Source organism: Carcharhinus amblyrhynchos, unplaced genomic scaffold (assembly GCF_965287045.1).
Source record: "Carcharhinus amblyrhynchos unplaced genomic scaffold, sCarAmb.v2.hapA scaffold_429, whole genome shotgun sequence".
In the NCBI taxonomy this organism is placed as follows: domain Eukaryota; kingdom Metazoa; phylum Chordata; class Chondrichthyes; order Carcharhiniformes; family Carcharhinidae; genus Carcharhinus; species Carcharhinus amblyrhynchos.
Window position 1 is genome coordinate 1 of NW_027650169.1, and position 22500 is coordinate 22500.

The following is a 22500-nucleotide window of genomic DNA, read 5'->3' on the forward strand; positions in this document are numbered from 1 at the left end:
ATGTTTCTACTAGTAGGAAAAACTAGAACAGAGGGCACAACCTCAGGCTAAAGGGACAATCCCTTAATACAGAGATGAGGAGGAATTTCTTTAGGGAGGATGTGTGGAAGTCTTTGCTGCAGAAGGCTGTGGAGGCCGGGTCATTGAGTGTCTTTAAGACAGAGGTAGGTTCTTGATTAATAAGGGGATCAGGGGTTACGGGGAGAAGATAGGAGGATGGGGATGAGCAGACTCGATGGGCCGAATGGCCTAATTCTGCTCCTATATCTTACGGGATTATATCGTGGCCTACTTCCCGTAACTCTGGGCAACAGGAATTTCTCACAAGGCAGAGTGGAATTCTCCCTATCGGCTGACGCGATGAGTTATAGAATTCCTACAGTGCAAAGGAGACCATTCGGCCCATCAAGACTGCACCAACCACAGTCCCACCCGGGCCCTATTCCCGTGACTCCTCACACATTTAGCCTGTTAATCCCCTGACACTAGGGGTCAATTTAGCATGGCCTAACTAAATCTTTGGACTGTAGGAGGAAACCGGAGCACCCGGAGGAAACCCACGCAGACATGGGGAGAACGTGCAGAATCCACACAGACAGTGACCCGAGCCGGGATCGAACCTGGGTCCCTGACACTGTGAGGCAGCAGTGCTAACCCACTGAGCCACCCATACAGTCCGTTGCAGTTTTGTAAAGTTGGGGGGGTGGGGGGGGGGGGGGAGCGTGGCCTCGGTGATTCTGTCCGACAGACTCTCGCAGGAGTGGCTGGGATTGGTTCACTCGAGAGTAAATTGGTTCAGATCCATTTCCCTGTGGCACCAAGTAAATGACTAATTTGAGATAGGTTGGAGGGGATGGAAAGTGTGTGGAGGGAGGGGTGTCGGGGGGGAGAGACGTGCTGATTCGGTGATTTTATTATGGTCACATATATTAACATACAGTGAAAAGTATTGTTCCTTGCGCGCTGTACACACAGAGTATACCGTTCATAGAGAAACAAAAGGAGAGAGTGCAGAATGTGGTGTTACAGTCATAGTTAGGGTGTAGAGAAACTTAATGCCAGGTAGGTCCATTCAAAAGTCTGACAGCAGCAGGGAAGAAGCTGATCTTGGTACGTGACCTCAGGTGGATTGGCCAGGCTAAGTTGGCCTCTTAGTGTCAGGGGGACTAGCTGGGGTAAAATGCATGGGACGGTGGGGGCGGGGCCTGGGTGGGATGGTGGGGGCGGGGCCTGAGTGGGACAGTGGGGGCGGGGCCTGGGTGGGACGTGGGGGCGGGGCCTGGGTGGGACGGTGGGGGCGGGGCCTGGGTGGGACGGTGGGGGCGGGGCCTGAGTGGGACAGTGGGGGCGGGGCCTGGGTGGGACGGTGGGGGCGGGGCCTGGGTGGGACGGTGGGGGCGGGGCCTGGGTGGGACGGTGGGGTGGGGCCTGGGTGGGACGGTGGGGGCGGGGCCTGGGTGGGATTGTGGTTGGTGCAGACTTGATGGGCCGAATGGCCTTCTTTGGCACGGTTCTATGATTCGAGGTGGTGGAGACCAGGGCGAGAGTTAAAAAGATCAAAGAAAATTACAGCACAGGAACAGGCCCTTCGGCCCTCCAAGCCTGCCCCGACCGTACTGCCCCAATTGAACTAAAACCTCCTACCCTTCCGGGGACCATATCCCACTATTCCCATCCTATTCAGATGGCCCTCAAAAGTCACTACTGTACCTGCTTTCACTACCTTCCCCCTGGCAGCGCGTTCCATCACCCTCTTAAAAAAAACTTGCCTCGTAAATCTCTTTAAACCCGTGCCCCCGGCACCTTAAACCGTGCCCCCGGCACCTTAAACCCGTCCCCTGAGTAATTGATTCTTCCACCCTGGGGAAAAAGCCTCTGACTATCCACTCTGCCCCTCATAACCTTGTAGACTTCAACCTCCATGGTTCCAGTGAGAACAAACCAAACCTCTCCTCATGGCTGATGCCCTCCGTACCAGGGCAACATCCTGGTAAATCTTTTCTGTATCCTCTCCAAAGCCCTGTGCTCGGCTCACCCGGACTGGGGGCCAGAGCCTCAGCACAGATCCACCCCCCCCACCCCCACCCCCACTCCCCCACCCCCACCCCCACTCTGTGCTCGGCTCACCCGGACTGGGGGCCAGAGCCTCAGCACAGATCCATCCCCCCCACCCCCACCCCCACCCCCACCCCCACCCTGTGCTCAGCTCATCCGGACTGGGGGCCAGAGCCTCAGCACAGTCCCTCCCCCCACTACCCCCTCCCCACTCCCCCCACCCACTACCCCTCCCCACTCCCCCTCCCCCCCCCGGCTCTCCCCCCCCCCACTCCCCCCCGCCCCCCCCCCACTCTGTGCTGGGCTCACCCGGACTGGGGTGGGGTGGGGGTGTGCGGTTAGTGTGGCGACCAGGGATTGAACTCTATGTTATGGTGGGAGGGTGACTGTGTGGCACTGTGCCACCAGCTGACAATGGCCTGATCTGGTTTAATGACCTCTTTCCCCCCCCCACCCCCCCCACACCGGGCCCTGCAGCTTCTGGGCTGCCGCTCTCCCATATATGGCCAGTCTGGCTAATCCGCAGCAGGCCGAGAGTACCCCTGACGCGCTGCAGCTCCAGCGGGCCAAGTTAGAACTGGAGCTATTTAAGACACAGGAAGTACTTGTTGATCCCTCTCTGTGAATTCCTGACCAGTGAGTAAGATTTTGCTGTGGGGAAAGAGCTCCTTCGATTCGCAGGCAGGATTGCATTTCTGCAGCGCGGCCTACAGGGCAGGGCTTCTGCCAAGACTTGGCACCGTGGGCCCAAACAGTGGGGCTGGATGGAGCCAGGGTGCCCCACGCGTGCTTCCCAAACCCTAGACTTGTTTTTTTTTTGGATTGGAGGGAGATTTTGTGTGTGGGTTTGTTTCAGGCGTAGAAAGTAGTGGGGTGGGTTAGCACTGCTGCCTCACGGCGTCAGGGACCCGGGTTCGGTTCCCGGCTCGGGTCACTGTCTGTGTGGAGTCTCCCCGTGTCTGCGTGGGTCCCCCCCGCCCCCCCACCCCAGGGGCTCCGGTTTCCTCCCGCAGTCCGAAAGACGCGCTGGTTAGGGTGCATTGACCCCGAACAGGCACCGGACTGTTGTCACCGCGGGAATTTCACACTCGCTTCATTGCAGTGTTAATGTAAGCCTGACCTGTGACTAATAAATAAACTTTTTTTCTTCACTGGGTTATTGCCACCGGCGCCAGGAGGGTTGAGGAGGTTTTGTCGAGAGCTCACTATCCCGGGCAGAAGGGGAAATCACCCACTTCAGAGGGAGAGCGAGGGGTCGGGAGATGTGTTTCCTCGCACAGGGGAACGTGCGGGCATCCTCGCACTTTCCCCTCAAGAGGTTTGGATCAGTTTGTGGAAGGTGTAATGCCCTGGCGATGGTGTGGGAGTAGCAGCTTCCGTCAAAGAGCTAGTACAACAATGGTGGGCCGAGTGGTCGCTCCCTGTGTTTCGTCTCCATCCCCGTCCCCGTCTCCGTCTCTGTCTCTTTCTCTCCCTCCTCCTCTCCCTCCCTCCCCACTCCGAGACTAATCTTGACATCAGGCGTTTAGGTTTCTGTGATAAGGGAGAGGTCTGATTCGTGACAAATTAGGGGCAATTTGACTTGTGGGTTGTGTCCTCTGGGATATGTTTACAGCGTGAGATCAGAGAGGGAGGGAGGGAGTGAGAGGGAGGAGGAGGAGGGAGAGAGTGAGAGGGAGGGAGGGAGAGAGTGAGAGGGAGGGGGTGTTGGAGAGAGGGGGAGCGAGGGAGAGGGGCAGAGGGAGTGGGAGCGAGGGAGAGGGAGCTGCAGTGGGTCACGGAGATGAAAGGGGCCACGTTATAGAACTCAGCCAGGATATTCCAAATTCAGCTCAGCTCCCACCCCGGTGCGGCTCCGCGGACAGAGCTGGCTTTATCCTGCAGCGGGCAGGACTGTCTCCGTGCTGTTCCTGTGGTCTGGGTTGAGTTCACTGGGAACAGGCTGCCACACAGCCGATTTCCTGTGGCTCGTTCCGAGCCTGCTGTTGATTCCAGTTGGGAACAGCTCGGTATTCCCCGGCTGCCGGCCGCTCTGAATCTGCCCTTGTTCTCGGGGGCTGAGTGTGTGAATGGAGCTTTGAGTCCTGGCCTGTTGGGGGGGTGGGTGTGGGGGGGCGTGGGGGGGACGGATAGAACCTCAGCACAAACTGCACCCCCCCACCCCCCACCCCCCCACGGCCCAGGTTGTACTCGGCACACCCGGACTGGGACCAGGGCGGTGGGGCCAGCTGTCCCCCCCCACCCCGCACCCAGCATTCACCCCCCACACCCCCTCAATCACACCCCCACACCACCTCAATCACCCCCCCCTCACCCTCGCTCCCTTCTAACCTGTAATCTTCCCCTCTCGCCCACTAAACCACCCCCCCCCCACACTCCAAACCCACCCCCCCACCTCAATGGGGACACATCTGGACTGCACACTGTTACAGTACGGGGTGTAATGGGGATACGTCTGCACTGTGTGCAGTTATAGGATGGAGTGTAATGGGGATGCACCTGGACTGCACACTGTTACTGGACAAGATGTAATGAGGCCAGATGTGGACTGTACACTTTTACAGGATGGGTTGCAATGGGAAGACATCTGGACTGTACAGTGTTACAGGACGGCGTGTGATGGCGATATATCTAGACTGTATGTTGTTACAGGATGGGATGTAATGGGGATATATCTGGACTGCATACTATTACAGGATGGGGTGTAATGGGGACATGTGGACTGTACTCTGTTACAGGATGGAGTGTAATGGGGACATGTGGACTGTACACTGTTACAGGACGGGGTATAATGGGGACATGTGGACTGTACACTGTTACAGGACGGGGTATAATGGAGACATGTGGACTGTACACTGTTACAGGACGGAGTGTAATGGTGACATATGGACTGTACTCTGGGGTGTAATAGGGGCATGTGGACTGTACACTGTTACAGGATGGAGTGTAATGGGGACAGGTGGACTGTACACTGTTACAGGATGGGGTGTAATGGAGACATGTGGACTGTACTCTGGGGTGTAATGGGGACACATGGACTGTTCTCTGTTACAGGACAGGGTGTAATGTACTCTGGGGTGTAATGGGGATATTGAGATTTGGATTGAGTGCCTCATTCAGTTTTTTGTTATTGTTGGAGTGTTGTCTGTGTTTTGACCCCATTCTCCCCTCTCCCCTGGGGGGAACGCTCCAACCCCGCGATCTCACACTCTTCTTGTGTTTAACTAACTTGACGTTGATGGAGTCTCGCTCCAGAACACTGCGCTGATTATCCCTCAGCACCCACCCTTAATCCACAGCGGATTTGCCTGCCCCGGAAAGCTGCTTTCAGGAAAAGCTGGTCATTAAAATCTCCGGAGCCCCGGGAATTCCTCCCCTTGCATGAGGCAGGTTGTAAACCCCAGCCTAGTGAAATCTGTCCCCTCCGTCTAGACGAACCTCAGCAGTCTGTCAGCCGTCTGGGAGCTTCGTCTGGGACCCCGGCCAGTCGGAGATCAGTGGGGAATTGGAATTGGCTCCGGATTAACCGTCAAACTTTGTCCCAAGACGCTGTGGTTTGCCCTGGATTTGCCCGGAGTGAATCCCTGGTGCCGTCTCCGGAGTACTGGCTGTGTTTCATTCCTGTGTCATTCCTCCTTTTTCCAATCTGCCTCTGTCCACTCCGGCCCTTGCCCCCCCACCCCCCTCCCCCCTCCCCCCTCCCCCCTCCCCTCTGATGGGCGTCACGGTGGGTTAGTATTGCTGCCTCACAGCACCAAGGACCTGGGTTCGATTCCCGGCTTGGGTCACTGTCTGTGCGGAGCCTGCACATTCTCCCCGTGTCTGCGTGGGTTTCCTCCCGGGTGCCCCGGTTTCCTCCCATAGTCCGAAAGACGTGCTGGTTAAGCGCGTTGACCCAAACAGGCGCTAAAATGTGGCGACTAGGGGACTTTCGCAGTAACTTAATTGCAGTGTTAATATATTTGATTTGATTTATTATTATCACATGTATTAACATACAGCGAAAAGTATTGTTTCTTGCACGCTATCCAGACAAAGCATACCGTTCATAGAGAAGGAAAGGAAAGAGTGCAGAATGTAGTGTTACAGTCACAGCGAGGGTGTAGAGAAAGATCAACTTAATGCGAGGTAGATCCATTCAAAAGTCTGACAGCAGCAGGGAAGAAGCTGTTCTTGAGTCGGTCAGTACGTGACCTCAGACTTTTGTATCTTTTTCCCGGCGGAAGAAGGTGGAAGAGAGAATGTCTGGGGTGGGGGGGGTCCTTAATTATGCTGGCTGCTTTTCCCGAGGCAGCGGGAAGTGTAGACAGAGTCAATGGATGGGAGGCTGGTTTGTGTGATGGACTGGGCTACATTCACGACCCTTTTGTAGTTCCTTGCGGTCTTGGGCAGAGCAGGAGCCCAGACCGAGCTGTGATACAACCAGAAAGAATGTCTTTTTTATGATGTGTCTGTAAAAGTTGTAGCTGATGTGCCAAATTTCCTTAGTCTTCTGAGAAAGTTGGTGGGCTTTCTGAACTATAGTGTCAGCATGGGGGGGGTGGGTACCAGGACAGGTTGTTGGTGATCTGGACACCTAGAAGTTCTTGACCCTTTCTACATCGTCCCCGTTGAGGGCATGTTCCCCTTTACACTTCCTGAAATCGATGGTGATCTCCTTCGTTTTGTTAACATTGAGGGGGAGATTATTGTCACTGTGCCAGTTCACCAGATTCTCTCTCTCGTTCCTTACTCTCACCACTAATAAATAACTTTGCTACAACTTTGTGTGACACAGTAATGGGGTTTTAAAACCCTCTTGTCAAGGCGGTGCGTCTGACACACACACACACACACACACACACACACACACACACATCCCCGCCCTGCGTCCACAGCTCTCCGACATCTGACAGGTAGCCTCGGGAATCGGGGCAGGTCTCCTTTACTGAGGGGACCTTGCTAATGGGTACGGCCTCACTGTTTGTCTTGGTCCCAGGCCGCTCTCCAGGAGGGAGAGCAGAAATGTTGGCAGTCTGCTTCGTCATAACTCAGAAAGGAGAGCTTTTTTTTCCACGCTCCCTCTCCCTGCGAAAGCTCAGACATTCCATCTTCCCTGGATTGTGGTTCCGCTCTGTGTCACACCATCCAGAGGGTTGGAATGCGGGATATTTCTGGAACCTGTCAGCCTTGTTCCTCGCATCTGACGCTCTTAACTTTTCAAAGCTGCTGCCTCTCACTGCTCCCGTTGCGTTTAAGTTTATCTGCCAGTCTCTCAAGTAAGGCTTACATTAACACTGCAGTGAAGTTACTGTGAAAATCCCCCTGGTCGCCGTGCTCCTGTTCAGGTTATGCTGAGGGAGAATTTAGCCCGGCCGCTGCACCCTAACCAGTTCATCTTTGGGGGGAAACCGGAGGAAACCCACACAGACACGGGGAGAATGTGCATACAGTGACCCAAGCCGGGAATCGAACCCGGGTCCCTGGCGCTAGCAGCAGCACTAGCCACCGTGCCGCCCTAGAGTTGTAGGGTTTCGGTGTACGGAATTACACTGGGTTATTTGGGCCTAGTCACAGCCTAGAGCACAGAACGGTACAGCCCAGGAACAGGTCCTTCGGCCCACGATGTTGTGCCTAGCGTGGCGCCAGATTAAGCTAATCCCTTCTGTCTGCCCTTGGCCCATATCTCTCTATTCCTTGTCCGGTGGCACAGTGGTTAGTGCAGCTGCCTCACAGCGCTGGGGGACCCGGGTTCGATTCCCGGTTTGGGTCACTCTCTGTGTGGAGTCTGCACATTCTCCCCATGTCTGCGTGGGTTTCCTCTGGGTGCTCCGGTTTCCTCCCACGTGCTGGTTAGGGTACACTGGCCACGCTAGTGTACCAGAGTGTGGCGAGCAGGGGATTTTACTAGCGTATCTCACCCAGGCCCTCTTCCCTGCAAACCCAACATTCATAGAAACCCTACAGTACAGAAGAGGCCATTTGGCCCATCGAGTGTGTACCGATCACAATCCCACCCAAGCCCTACTCCCATACCCCTATATATTTTACCCACTAATCCCTCTAACCTACACAGCTCAGGACACTAAGGGACAATTTAGCCTGGCCAATCAACCTAACCCGCACATCTTTGTACTGTGGGAGGAAACCAGAGAATCCAGAGGAAACCCACGCTGACACGAGGAGAATGTGCAGACTTCCCACACACACACACAGTGACCCCGAGCCGGGAATCGAACCCGGATCCCTGGAGCTGTGAAGCAGCAGTGCCGTCCTTAAGTACGATACATTGAGTACGGCCAATGCACCCTATCAGTGCGTCTTTTCGGACTGTGGGAGGAAACCGCAGCACCCGGGGGAAACCCACGCAGACACGGGGAGAATGTGCAGACTCCTCACACAGTGACCCCGAGCCGGGAATCGAACCCGGGTCCCTGGCGCTGTGAGGCAGCAGTGCCAACCACCGTGGCACCGTGACACCTATCACACACTGTAAAACCGGATGGAATATTTGTTGGTAAAGGAATATTAACGGATGGCGGGAGCCTGTGGGATTGGACAAGGTTTATGTGGAGAGTATTGTGGGAAGGATTGGCCTCCATATTTAAGGAAAGACATAGCGGCATTGGAAGCAGTTCAGAGAAGGTTTACTACACCAACGCCAGTGGGTGGGTTGTCTTATGAGGAAAGGTTGGAGAGGTTTGGATTGGATCCACTGGAGTTTAGAAGAGTAAGAGGCAATTTGATCAAAGCCTTTAAGATGTTGAGGGGTGTTGACAGAGTGGGTGTGGAGAGGGTGTTTCCTCCTGTGGGGGAATCTAGAACGAGGGGGTCACTGTTTAAAAAATAAGGGGGTGGCCCATTTAAGACGGAGATGAGGAGAATTCTTTTTACTCAGAGGGTGGAGAGTGTCTGGAACTCTCTCCCTCCGAGGGCAGTGGGAGCAGAGAATTTGAATATTTGTAAGGTCGAGCGAGAGAGATTTTAGGGGGTGAAAGGTTATTGCGGGGGGGGGGGGGGTCAGCGGGAATGTGGATGGGGTTCCAATCAGGTCAGCCGTGATCCTATTGAATGGGAGAGCAGGGTGGAGGGGCCGAGTGGCCTCCTTCTGTTCCTGATTGGTACGTTTGTGTGTGAAACGCTGCCTCAGGATTAATGAGTGAAGAGGTCGGGGTCAGACCTGGGACGAGACAATCAAACAGGTTTCTGTTCAAACACGAGTGTTTTACCCTCCCCCCTCCTCAGCAACGCCCCCCCCCACCCCCCCCACAGCTCACCGATTCTCTCATACCCCTCCCCTGCCACCCACCTCACACGCCTCCCCAGCCCCCTTCCCCAACATCACTCGCCTGCTCCCTATATCGAACCTGCACCGTACCTAACCTGAGAGGGAGCTTTACTCTGTATCTAACCCCGTGCTGTACCTGTCCTGGGAGTGTTTGATGGGGGACAGTGTAGAGGGAGCTTTACTCTGTATCTAACCCCGTGCTGTACCTGTCCTGGGAGTGTTTGATGGGGGGACAGTGTAGAGGGAGCTTTACTCTGTATCTAACCCCATGCTGTACCTGTCCTGGGAGTGTTTGATGGGGGGGACAGTGTAGAGGGAGCTTTACTCTGTATCTAACCCCATGCTGTACCTGTCCTGGGAGTGTTTGATGGGGGGACAGTGTAGAGAGAGCTTTACTCTGTATCTAACCCCGTGCTGTACCTGTCCTGGGAGTGTGTGATGGGGACAGTGTAGTGGGAGCTTTACTCTGTATCTAACCCCGTGCTGTACCTGTCCTGGGAGTGTTTGATGGGGGACAGTGTAGAGGGAGCTTTACTCTGTATCTAACCCCATGCTGTACCTGTCCTGGGAGTGTTTGATGGGGGGACAGTGTAGAGGGAGCTTTACTCTGTATCTAACCCCGTGCTGTCCCTGTCCTGGGAGTGTTTGATGGGGGACAGTGTAGAGGGAGCTTTACTCTGTATCTAACCCCATGCTGTACCTGTCCTGGGAGTGTTTGATGGGGGGGCAGTGTAGAGGGAGCTTTACTCTGTATCTAACCCCGTGCTGTACGTGTCCTGGGAGTGTTTGATGGGTGGGACAGTGTAGAGGGAGCTTTACTCTGTATCTAACCCCGTGCTGTACCTGTCCTGGGAGTGTTTGATGGGGGGACAGTGTAGAGGGAGCTTTACTCTGTATCTAACCCCGTGCTGTACCTGTCCTGGGAGTGGTTGATTGGGGGACAGTGTAGAGGGAGCTTTACTCTGTATCTAACCCCGTGCTGTACCTGTCCTGGGAGTGGTTGATTGGGGGACAGTGTAGAGGGAGCTTTACTCTGTATCTAACCCCGTGCTGTACCTGTCCTGGGAGTGTTTGATGGGGGAACGGTGTAGAGGGAGCTTTACTCTGTATCTAACCCCATGCTGTACCTGTCCTGGGAGTGTTTGATGGGGGGACAGTGTAGAGGGAGGTTTATTATAACGTTAAGGGTGGTACTAGGCTGGTTGAGTCTAATTCCTGTATTTTCTTTCTCTCGGTTTAGAACCGGAAGTTTTGGAAAGTTTGCCGGTCTCCGTGTGTTCCGAGGCGGTGCAGGTTGTCAAATCTGAGAGCGCTGACCCCTGGACGGAGAGAGGCAACGCAGCTGGCGCGAGCTGGGGTCCGAATGAGCCCCTTCCTGCCCCCTCTGCCACCACCGGTGCCAGCCACCCCCACTCCGTCTCCCCGGCGACGCGCCCGGGCCGGGATGCGGGCACCGGTGCCGGTGCAGGGTCGCCGGCTGGTGGCGCCGGGCGAACCGCGGAGGGGGGCGAGATCTGGTACAACCCCATCCCGGAGGACGATGTCCCGGCGCGTCCGGCTCGGAGGCCGGGGACCAGCCGGGCGCAGTGGTACGTGGAGGTGCCGGCGGCGGCTGCCGAGGGCGCACGGCAGCCCGGTGGCGCGGCGGCGATGCCGAGCGGGGCTGAAGGGGCGCCGGAGCAGGCGACGGCCCGAGGTGCCACCAAATCTTCACCCCAGAACACGCACAGACCTTCGGCGGAAATGCCAGTCGCTGGCGTACCCTGGAGTGGCAGCCAGTGTGGGAGCAGTGCCAAGAAAGCTGAACCATCCGGTGAGTCATAAATCCCAGCGTCTTATTCCCAAATCCGGTGTACTCAACTCCCCATGCCCGCTCCTTCCCTTCTCCCCTGTCTACTCCATGAACGGTATGCTTTGTCCGTGCAGCGGGCAAGACTTTTCTCTGTATCCCCCGTGCATATGGGGTGGGGGGGGGAGCCGATGCCCCAGTGGTATTATCGCTAGACTAGTAATCCAGACACTTAGCCGGGGACCCGGGTTCGAATCCCACCATGGTGGAACTTGAATTCAATAAAAAAAAATCTGGAATGAAGAATCGAATGATGCCCATTGTCGGAAAAACCCCAATCTGCTTCCCTTTAGGGAAGGAAATCTGCCATCCTTACCCCGGCCTGGCCTACGTGTAACTCCAGAGCCACAGCAATGTGGCTGGCTCTCAACTGGCCCTCCAAGGCCAACTAGGGTTGGCCAATAAATGCCAGCCGGTGATGCCCGCGAATGAATAAAGATAAATGATATTAATAAATTAAATTAGTAGCGCACTTCCCCCCCCGTCCTGTGGGGACGCCATTCCATTCTCCCCGTCCCCTTTGTTCCATAGCGTACTACAGTGCAGAAGGAGGCCATTCAGCCCATCGAGTCTGCACCAGCCACTATCCTATAATCCCACTTACTTACTCCACTAGCCCGCTGACACCAAAGGACAATTTAGCACAGCTGATCTACCCAATCCACACTTTTTTGGGGTGTGGGAGGAAACCGGAGCACCCGGAGGAAACCCACGCAGACACGGGGAGAACGTACAGAGTGCACACGGACCCGAGCCGGGAATCGAACCCGGGTCCCTGGCGCTGTGAGGCAGCTAACCACTGTGTCACCGTACGCACCGTTCCGGAGATGCCGGCACTCCGGAGATGTCCCTCCTGAGTGGAGAATCCCAAACTGGGAACCCGTCAGCCGTGTCCCAACCACTTGCCGTACCTCGTTCCTTCCCCCTCCCCCAATCCCACAATCCGGGTGGGATTCTCCTTGTCCTGATTGGGGGGGGCTGATAACAAAGAACAGTACAGGAAACAGGCCCTTCGGCCCTCCAAGCCTGCGCTGCTCATTGGTCCAACTAGACCATTTGTTTGTATCCCTCCATTCCCAGTCTGTTCATGTGACTATCCAGATAAGTCTTAAACGTTCCCAGCGTGTCCGCCTCCACCACCCTGCTTGGCAGTGCATTCCAGGCCCCCACCACTCTCTGTGTAAAAAACGTCCCTCTGATATCGGAGTTATACCTCACCCCTCTCACCTTGAGCCTGTCACCCCTCGTGATCGTCACCTCTGACCTGGGATAAAGCTTCCCACTATTCATCCTATCTATACCCTTCATAATTTTGTACACCTCTATTAGGTCTCCCCTCATCCTCTGACTCTCCAGGGAGAAGAACCCCAGTCTACCCACTCTCTCCTCATAGCTAAGACCCTCCATACCAGGCACCATCCTGGTAAACCTCCTCTGCGCTCTCTCTAAAGCCTCCACGTCCTTTGGTCGCCGCACTTGCGGAAGGATATATTGGCCTTGGAGGGAGTGCAGAGGAGGTTCACTCGGCTGCTACCGGAGATGAGGGGGTTGGACTATGAAGAGAGACTAAATAGACTGGGTCTGTACTCGCTGGAGTTTAGAAGGATGAAGGGGGGATCTTATAGAGACGTATAAGATGATGAAGGGGATGGATAGGGTAGAGGTACAGAGATTCTTCCTGCTTAGAAAGGATAGCAGGACTAGAGGGCACAGCCTCAAGATAAGGGGGGGGACAGTTTAGATCGGAGTTGAGGAGGAACTTCTTCACTCAGAGGGTGGTGAATCTCTGGAATTCTCTGCCCATTGAAGTGGTGGAGGCAACCTCGCTAAATATATTTAAGTCACGGGTTTCTGATAGACAGGGGAATTAAGGGTTATGGGGAGAAAGTGGGAAAGTGGAACTGATCCACTTCAGATCAGCCATGATCTTATTGAATGGCGGGGCAGGCTCGAAGGGCTAGATGGCCGACTCCTGCTCCTATTTCTTATGTTCTTACTCCAAATGTGGCCTAACCAGCGATCTGTACAACTGCAACATCAGACTCCAGCTTTTATACTCTACACCCCGTCCTATAAAGGTGTGGATGTGGACGGAATATTCTCTGAACCCCTCTTTCTCTCTCTCTGTGTTTTCTCCTGACAGACGGTGTGACGGTCTGGGGAACGGACAGGAACCCGTCGCCGGTGTCCAGCCCCAGGCCTCCCAAGAAGAGCGCGGCGGCGCACCGCTCGCTGTCCGACCGGGTCAGGTCCCCCGGCACGGTCCGCCGCCTCTCCATGAAGATGAAGAAGCTTCCGGAACTCAGACGCAAGCTGAGCCTGAGGGGGACCTCGCGCCCCAGTCGCCACGACAACGACGCCTCCGCCCCGGAGGCGAGCGGCAGGGTCACCCCCCCCCCGCCGCCCGCCTCCCCCCCCTCCTCGCCCCCGCCCGTCTCCAACGTCATCTGCCGCTACCACCTGGACAGCAGCGTGTCGGCCCGCTGGCACCGGAGGAAGCAGCGGAGTTCCCGGGCGCCGGGCAAGGCCGGTTACCTCAGCGACGGCGACTCGCCGGAACTGGTCAGCAAGGCGGGCAAGGCCGGGCCCTGGCACCCGGCCGGAGCCAGGCTGGACACGGGCTCTTTCCGCCCCTACGGGAGCAGCGAACAGCTGCGCTGCCTGCAGTACCTCTCGGGCCTCCTCAACGTCCGGCTCTACGGTATCGAAGGCCTCAGGCTTCCCCGCGCCGGCCTCAGGGACGTCTTCTGCGCCATCCAGGTGGACTCGGTCAGCAAGGCTCGCACGGCCGTGTTGACCTGTCAGGAACCCTTCCTCAGCCTGGATCACACCTTCAACATCGAGCTGGAACACTCGCAGCTCCTCAAACTCCTGCTCTACAGCTGGGACCCCAGCTCTTCCCGAAACCGAGTCTGCTGCCATGGGACCGCAGTGCTGCCCCCCCTCTTCAAAGGTAGATTCGAACCAACTTGCTCTCACGCCTGCCTTCCCTCTGTCTCTGGCTCCCTGTAGCCCCGTCTCCCCGTCTCCCCATCTCCCCCTCACCTCCTCGCCCCCCGTCTCCCCATCTCCCCCTCACCTCCTCTTCCCCCGTCTCCCCATCTCCCCCTCACCTCCTCGCCCCCTCACCTCCTCTCCCCCCGTCTCCCCATCTCCCCCTCACCTCCTCGCCCCCTCACCTCCTCTCCCCCCGTCTCCCCATCACCCCCTCACCTCCTCGCCCCCTCACCCCCTCACCTCCTCTCCCCCCCGTCTCCCCATCTCCCCCTCACCTCCTCCCCCCCCATCTCCCCGTCACCCCCTCACCTCCTCGCCCCCTCACCCCCTCACCTCCTCTCCCCCCGTCTCCCCATCGCCCCCTCACCTCATCTCCCCCCGTCTCCCCATCTCCCCTTCACCCCCTCCCCACCCCTTCTCTCCCTCTCCCCATCCTCCCCCATCCTTCCCTGTCTCCCCCCTCTCCCCACACTCCCACCCCCACCCGTCCCCACCCCCACCCGTCCTCCTCTCTCCCCCCCATCATCCCTGCATCCATCCTACCCCCCCCCCGTCCTCCCTCCCCATCCGGCTCCCGTCCTCCTTCCTCCCTCCCCACGTCCTCCCCCCTCACCCGTCCTCCCTCCCTCCGTCCTCCCCACATCCTCCCCCATCACGTAGTCGCCTCCTCTCCCCGTCTCCCCGTTGCCCCGGGCCCACAGGCTCTTTAACACAAACCTCCGGGTGCAGAATGGTTAACCGTGGGGGCGGAGGAGGGGGGTGGAGAGGAGGTGGAGGGGGAGGGGAGTGGGATACAGAGGAGGAGTGTGGGGTATGGAGGCGGGGGATAGAATACGGAGGGAGGAGGGTGGGGGTGTGTGGAAAGTGGGGGGGAGGATGGGGGGGTGGGGTGCGGAGGAGGAGGGTAGGTGGGGGGTGCGGAGGAGGGGATGGATGGGGAGGAGGGGGCTGGAGGAGGGTAGGTGGGGGGTGTGGAGGAGGGGATGGATGGGGAGGAGGGGGCTGGAGGAGGGTAGGTGGGGGGTGCGGAGGAGGGGATGGATGGGGAGGAGGGGGCTGGAGGAGGGTAGGTGGGGGGTGTGGAGGAGGGGATGGAGGGGGAGGAGGGGGCTGGAGGAGGGTAGGTGGGGGGTGTGGAGGAGGGGATGGAGGGGGAGGAGGGGGCTGGAGGAGGGTAGGTGGGGGGTGTGGAGGAGGGGATGGATGGGGAGGAGGGGGCTGGAGGAGGGTAGGTGGGGTGTGTGGAGGAGGGGATGGATGGGGAGGAGGGGGCTGGAGGAGGGTACGTGGGGGGTGCGGAGGAGGGGATGGATGGGGAGGAGGGGGCTGGAGGAGGGTAGGTGGGGGGTGTGGAGGAGGGGATGGAGGGGGAGGAGGGGGCTGGAGGAGGGTAGGTGGGGGGTGTGGAGGAGGGGATGGAGGGGGAGGAGGAAGGGCTGGAGGAGGAGCTTTGCCCTTTAACTCAGACCGGGACAGGAGGTGGCGGACGCCGGGAATGTCACCCCAGGGGGCCCGGCGTCCAGTGTCGCTTCTCATAAACAGCCTCCTCCCTCCGCCACATCCCTCCTCCCTTCCTCCCCCCCTCCAACCTTTCCCAAAATAGGAATTGGCTCGGATCCAACTGCGTATCAGAAACGGAATTCTACTTCCCATAAATGGGAAGGTTGATCATGTTTGTAGCTGGTTTGGAGTTATTCTCACTCGGAGGGACGCATCGGGGAGCTGGCGATACATTAAACTTACAGAGAGGAGTGTGTGTACCCCCCCCTCTCTCACACACACTGCTACACCCCAGCTCTGTAATACAGGATAGCCCCCCCTCTCTCACACACACTGCTACACCCCAGCTCTGTAATACAGGATAGCCCCCCCCCTCTCACACACACTGCTACACCCCAGCTCTGTAATACAGGATAGCCCCCCCCCTCTCACACACACTGCTACACCCCAGCTCTGTAATACAGGATAGCCCCCCCTCTCTCACACACACTGCTACACCCCAGCACTGTAATACAGGATAGCCCCCCCTCTCTCACACACGCTGCTACACCCCAGCTCTGTAATACAGGATAGCCCCCCCCCTCTCTCACACACACTGCTACACCCCAGCTCTGTAATACAGGATAGCCCCCCCTCTCTCACACTGCTACACCCCAGCTCTGTAATACAGGATAGCCCCCCCTCTCTCACACACACTGCTACACCCCAGCTCTGTAATACAGGATAGCCCCCCCCCCCCTCTCTCACACACGCTGCTACACCCCAGCTCTGTAATACAGGATAGCCCCCCCCCTCTCTCACACACACTGCTACACCCCAGCTCTGTAATACAGGATAGCCCCCCCCCTCTCTCACACACACTGCTACACCCCAGCACTGTAATACAGGATAGCACCCCCCCCCTCACACACACTGCTACACCCCAGCTCTGTAATACAGGATAGCCCCCCCCCTCTCTCACACACACTGCTACACCCCAGCTCTGTAATACAGGATAGCCCCCCCCTCTCTCTCACACACTGCTACACCCCTGGACTGTAATACAGGATAGCCCCCCCTCTCTCACACACACTGCTACACCCCAGCACTGTAATACAGGATAGCCCCCCCTCCTCTCACACACACTGCTACACCCCAGCACTGTAATACAGGATAGCCCCCCCTCCTCTCACACACACTGCTACACCCCAGCTCTGTAATACAGGATAGCCCCCCCCCTCTCTCACACACACTGCTACACCCCAGCTCTGTAATACAGGATAGCCCCCCCCTCTCTCTCACACACTGCTACACCCCTGGACTGTAATACAGGATAGCCCCCCCTCTCTCACACACACTGCTACACCCCAGCACTGTAATACAGGATAGCCCCCCCTCCTCTCACACACACTGCTACACCCCAGCACTGTAATACAGGATAGCCCCCCCCCCCCTCTCACACACACTGCTACACCCCAGCACTGTAATACAGGATAGCCCCCCCCTCTCTCACACACACTGCTACACCCCAGCACTGTAATACAGGATAGCCCCCCCTCTCTCACACTGCTACACCCCAGCTCTGTAATACAGGATAGCCCCCCCTCTCTCACACACACTGCTACACCCCAGCTCTGTAATACAGGATAGCCCCCCCTCTCTCACACACGCTGCTACACCCCAGCTCTGTAATACAGGATAGCCCCCCCCCTCTCTCACACACGCTGCTACACCCCAGCTCTGTAATACAGGATAGCCCCCCCTCTCTCACACACGCTGCTACACCCCAGCTCTGTAATACAGGATAGCCCCCCCCTCTCTCACACACACTGCTACACCCCAGCTCTGTAATACAGGATAGCCCCCCCTCTCTCACACTGCTACACCCCAGCTCTGTAATACAGGATAGCCCCCCCCCTCTCTCACACACACTGCTACACCCCAGCTCTGTAATACAGGATAGCCCCCCCCCCTCTCTCACACACACTGCTACACCCCAGCACTGTAATACAGGATAGCCCCCCCTCACACACACACACTGCTACACCCCAGCTCTGTAATACAGGATAGCCCCCCCCCCTCACACACACTGCTACACCCCAGCTCTGTAATACAGGATAGCCCCCCCCCTCTCTCACACACACTGCTACACCCCAGCACTGTAATACAGGATAGCCCCCCCACTCTCTCACACACACTGCTACACCCCAGCACTGTAATACAGGATAGCCCCCCCTCTCTCACACACACTGCTACACCCCAGCACTGTAATACAGGATAGCCCCCCCACTCTCACACACACTGCTACACCCCAGCTCTGTAATACAGGATAGCCCCCCCTCTCTCACACACACTGCTACACCCCAGCACTGTAATACAGGATAGCCCCCCCTCCTCTCACACACACTGCTACACCCCAGCACTGTAATACAGGATAGCCCCCCCACTCTCTCACACACACTGCTACACCCCAGCTCTGTAATACAGGATAGCCCCCCCACTCCTCACACACACTGCTACACCCCAGCACTGTAATACAGGATAGCCCCCCCACTCTCTCACACACACTGCTACACCCCAGCTCTGTAATACAGGATAGCCCCCCCACTCTCTCACACACACTGCTACACCCCAGCTCTGTAATACAGGATAGCCCCCCCTCCTCTCACACACACTGCTACACCCCAGCTCTGTAATACAGGATAGCCCCCCCTCTCTCACACACACTGCTACACCCCAGCTCTGTAATACAGGATAGCCCCCCCTCTCTCTCACACACACAGCCACACCCCTGGACTGTAATACAGGATAGCCCCCCCCTCACACACACACACAGCTACACCCCAGCTCTGTAATACAGGATAGCCCCCCCCTCTCTCACACACACAGCCACACCCGTGGACTGTAATACAGGATAGCCCCCCCTCTCTCACACACACAGCCACACCCGTGGACTGTAATACAGGATAGCTGTTTGCGTTGGGGAGAAGTGAACGTGTTGGTTAAATCGAGTTCAGCTGCAGGAATGGAGCTGGTATTAGTTCCTGCCGCTCTGCAGTAACCTGGGTGGGAGGTTCTGCACCTTGCAGCACCGGGTAGGGCTGGCCTCATTGTGGAGGGGCCGATGCTCCTTAATCCCGGCGTTTCTCCGCGAGGAAGTGCTCTGATTACCAAGTCCTGTTTACTGCGCTCACGGCCAGGGTTCAACAGGCAGTTTCCTCCTCGGAGTCAGCAGCTGTTGCCTGCCTGACCTCGCCGTCACCTCGTACACATGGGGTAGTAATAACAGCAAATGGTATTTACCGCGATTGTCTCTGCACTGGAGTTTCTCACAGAACAAAACCGCATGTGTAATTTATACCCCCAGTCACTATCTATAGGGGGATTCCCCAGCCTGTCCCCCCATAGGGGGGATTCCCCAGCCTGTCCCCCATAGTGGGGGGGATTCCCCAGCCTGTCCCCCATAGGGGGGATTCCCCAGCCTGTCCCCCATAGGGGGGATTCCCCAGCCTGTCCCCCATAGGGGGGATTCCCCAGCCTGTCCCCCATAGGGGGGATTCCCCAGCCTGTCCCCCATAGGGGGGATTCCCCAGCCTGTCCCCCATAGGGGGGATTCCCCAGCCTGTCCCCCATAGGGGGGATTCCCCAGCCTGTCCCCCATAGGGGGGATTCCCCAGCCTGTCCCACATAAGGGGATTCCCCAGCCGCTCCCCCCATAGGGGGGATTCCCCAGCCTGTCCCACATAAGGGGATTCCCCAGCCGCTCCCCCCATAGGGGGGATTCCCCAGCCCGTTTCCCGTAGTGAGATTCCCCAGCCTGCCCCCACAGGGGGAATCCCCCGGCTGGTCCCCATAGGGATTTTCCGAGTTGTCTCTAATTCACAGGGAATGTGCATTGTGAGTGACTGGAGTCTGTTTGGAATTACTGGTTGGATTTTGTTTTATGTTGTTCTTGCAATGTGAGTGTCGCTGGTAAGGTCAGCATTTACTGCCCATCCCTAATTGCCCCTGAGATGCCGAGAGGCTGTTCCCTCTTGTGGGAGAGTCTGGGGGCCGCGGGCAGAGTGAGGGGGTCACCCATTTAACACAGAGATGAGGAGGAACCTCTTCTGTCCGAGGGGAGTGAATCTGTGGAACTCTTTCCTGTAGAGGCTGGGTTAAGTCTGATTTTTAATTAGTAAGGGAATCGAGGGTTATGGGGATACGGCAGGAAACATACAAGATAGGAGCAGGAGGAGGCCATTTGGCCCTTGGAGCCTGCTCCTCCATTCATCACGATCATATCCGATCATCCAACTCAACAGCCTGATCCTGCTTTCTCCCCATAACCTTTAATCCCATTTGCTACATCCGACCACCTCTTGAATGCATGCAGTGTTTAGGTGGCACAGTGGGTTAACGCTGCTGCCTCAGGGACCCGCGTTCGGTTCCCGCCTCGGGTCACAGACTGCGTGGAGTCTGCACATTCTCCCCGTGTCTGCGTGGGTTTCCTCCGGGTGCTCCGGTTTCCTCCCACAGTCTGAAGATGTGCGGGTTAGGCTGATTGGCCACGTTAAGTTGACCCTACTGTCAGGGAGGGTGAGCAGGGTAAAAATGTGGGGTCTCGGGGATAGGGCCTGGGTGGGATTGTGGTCGGTGCAGACTCGATGGGCCGAACGGCCTCCCTCTGCACTGTAGGGATTCTATAATTCTATGCATTACTTCCCATGAGAATGCATTCCCCAGGCTCACCACTCTTTTGGGTGAAGAACTGTCTCCTCAGCTCCATCCTAAATGGTCTACCCTGAATCCTCAGACTGTGACCCCCTGGTTCTGGACTCCCTCCCCACCACCGGGAACACCCTCCCTGTATCTACCCTGCCTCATCCTGTTAGAATTTTATCAGTCTCTGTGGGATCCCCCCCCCCCCGTCTCACGGAAAGTGAAGTTGAGGATTACCACATCAGATCAGCCATGATCTCATTGAATGGCAAAGGAAATTCGATGGGCTGAATGGCCTATTTCTGCTCCTATGTCTTCTGGTCTAATTTCGTCATAGAATGGAATTATTGTAGAATCTCTACAGGGCAGAAGAAGGCCATTCGGCCCATCGGTTCTGCACTGACCACTGCACATTCTCCCCGTGTCTGCGTGGGTTTCCTCCCACAGTCTGAAAGACCTGCTGGTTAGGGTGCATCGGCCCTGCTAAATTCTCCCTCAGCGTAACCCAAACAGGCGCCGCAGTGGGGAAACTTTACAGTAACTTCATTGCAGTGTTAATATAAGCCTACTTGAATAAACAAACTTTAAAAAATTTAATCCCCCTGACACTAAGGAGTAATTTACCACGGCCAATCCACCTAACCTGTACATCCTTTTGGACTGTGGGAGGAAACCCACGTAGACATGGGGAGAACATGCAGACTCCACACACAGACCTGAACAGGCGCAGGAACAAGCGGAATTTCACAGTAACTTCATTGCGGTGTTAATGTAAGCCTTACTTGTGACTGATAAATAAGAAGCTTTACTTTAGACAGTGACCTGAGGCTGGAATCGAACCTGGGGCCCTGGCGTTGGGAGGCAGCAGTGCTAACCCACTGTGCCGCTCCCAAATTTGCTGTTGGGTGCGGCACGGTAGCACAGTGGGTTAGCACTGCTGCTTCACAGCTCCAGGGTCCTGGGTTCGATTCCTGGCTCGGGGTCACTGTCTGTGTGGAGTTTGCACATTCTCCCCGTGTCTGCGTGGGTTTCCTCTGGGTGCTCCGGTTTCCTCTCACAGTCCAAAGATGTGCGGGTTAGAAATTGCCCCTTAGTGTCCAGGGATACGTAGGTTAGAGGGATTAGTGGGCATAATATATGGGGGTAGGGCCTGGGTGGGATTGTGGTCGGTGCAGACTCGATGGGCTGAATGGCCTCTTTCTGCACTGTAGGGTTCTACGATTCTATGAGATTTACAGCCAGGGATCGCAGTCTGAACCCGAGGTGTTAAGAGAATCACTGACAGATTGCAGAGTATTTGCCGCTATCTTTATCCACTTCCTGCTCCAGTCAGACTGGGTGCACGGTGTCTGGGGGTATTGACAAGTTAGTTGATGCTGTTTACTGGGATCTTGCAGTGCTGACATTTTCCTCACGGCACAAGAAGTGGCGAAGGGAAGCATCCAGACATCTCCTGGGTTCCTCTCTTGGCGATAGTCCCAGTGAAACCTGAGTGGAGCAACTGAGGGCATCTTTTGGCAAGGCCCCCAGCCGCACATCTGTTAGAAATCATTGTGGATTTGGGCTGCTTTGAATCAGTCATCCTCCCAGCGAGGCAAGGACTGGGCGAGGCTGACTGCGCCATCTCAGCGAGTGCCCTGGCACGAGGGAGAGCCCACGAGAGCCAGTGGCACGGTGGCTGGCACAGCACCAGGGTCCCGGGTCCAATTTCCGGCTTGGGTGACTGTCTGTGTAGCATTTGCACATTGCACCCATGTCTGCGTGGGTTTTCTCCAGGGATTGGCCATGCTAAATTGCCCCTTAGTGTCCAAAGATGTGTAGGTTAGATGGATTGGCCATGCTAAATTGCCCCTTAGTGTCCAAAGATGTGTAGGTTAGGTGGATTGGCCATGCTAAATTGCCCCTTAGTGTCCAAAGATGTGTGGGTTAGGTGGATTGGCCATGCTAAATTGTCCTTAGTGTCCAAAGATGTGCAGGTTAGGTGGATTGGCCATGCTAAATTGCCCCTTAGTGTCAAAAGATGTGTGGGTTAGGTGGATTGGCCATGCTAAATTGTCCTTAGTGTCCAAAGATGTGCAGGTTAGGTGGATTGGCCATGCTAAATTGCCCCTTAGTGTCAAGGCATTAGTTAGGGGAAATTTATGTGATCATG

The 22500-nt window shown here is 56.6% G+C and overlaps 1 protein-coding gene across 1 annotated transcript in view; it reads left to right on the forward strand.

Moving 5' to 3' along the window:
- The first annotated feature begins 2557 nt into the window (after positions 1-2557).
- Positions 2558-22500, forward strand: part of LOC145339361 (rho GTPase-activating protein SYDE1-like) — a 38211-nt gene continuing 18268 nt past the window's right edge. Inside the window, exons 1-4 of the mRNA XM_080183805.1 lie at positions 2558-2656; positions 5488-5656; positions 10563-11135; positions 13315-14124. Of these exons, the coding sequence (XP_080039931.1) occupies positions 2558-2656; positions 5488-5656; positions 10563-11135; positions 13315-14124 (1651 nt within the window). The remainder of the gene's footprint in view (positions 2657-5487; positions 5657-10562; positions 11136-13314; positions 14125-22500) is intronic.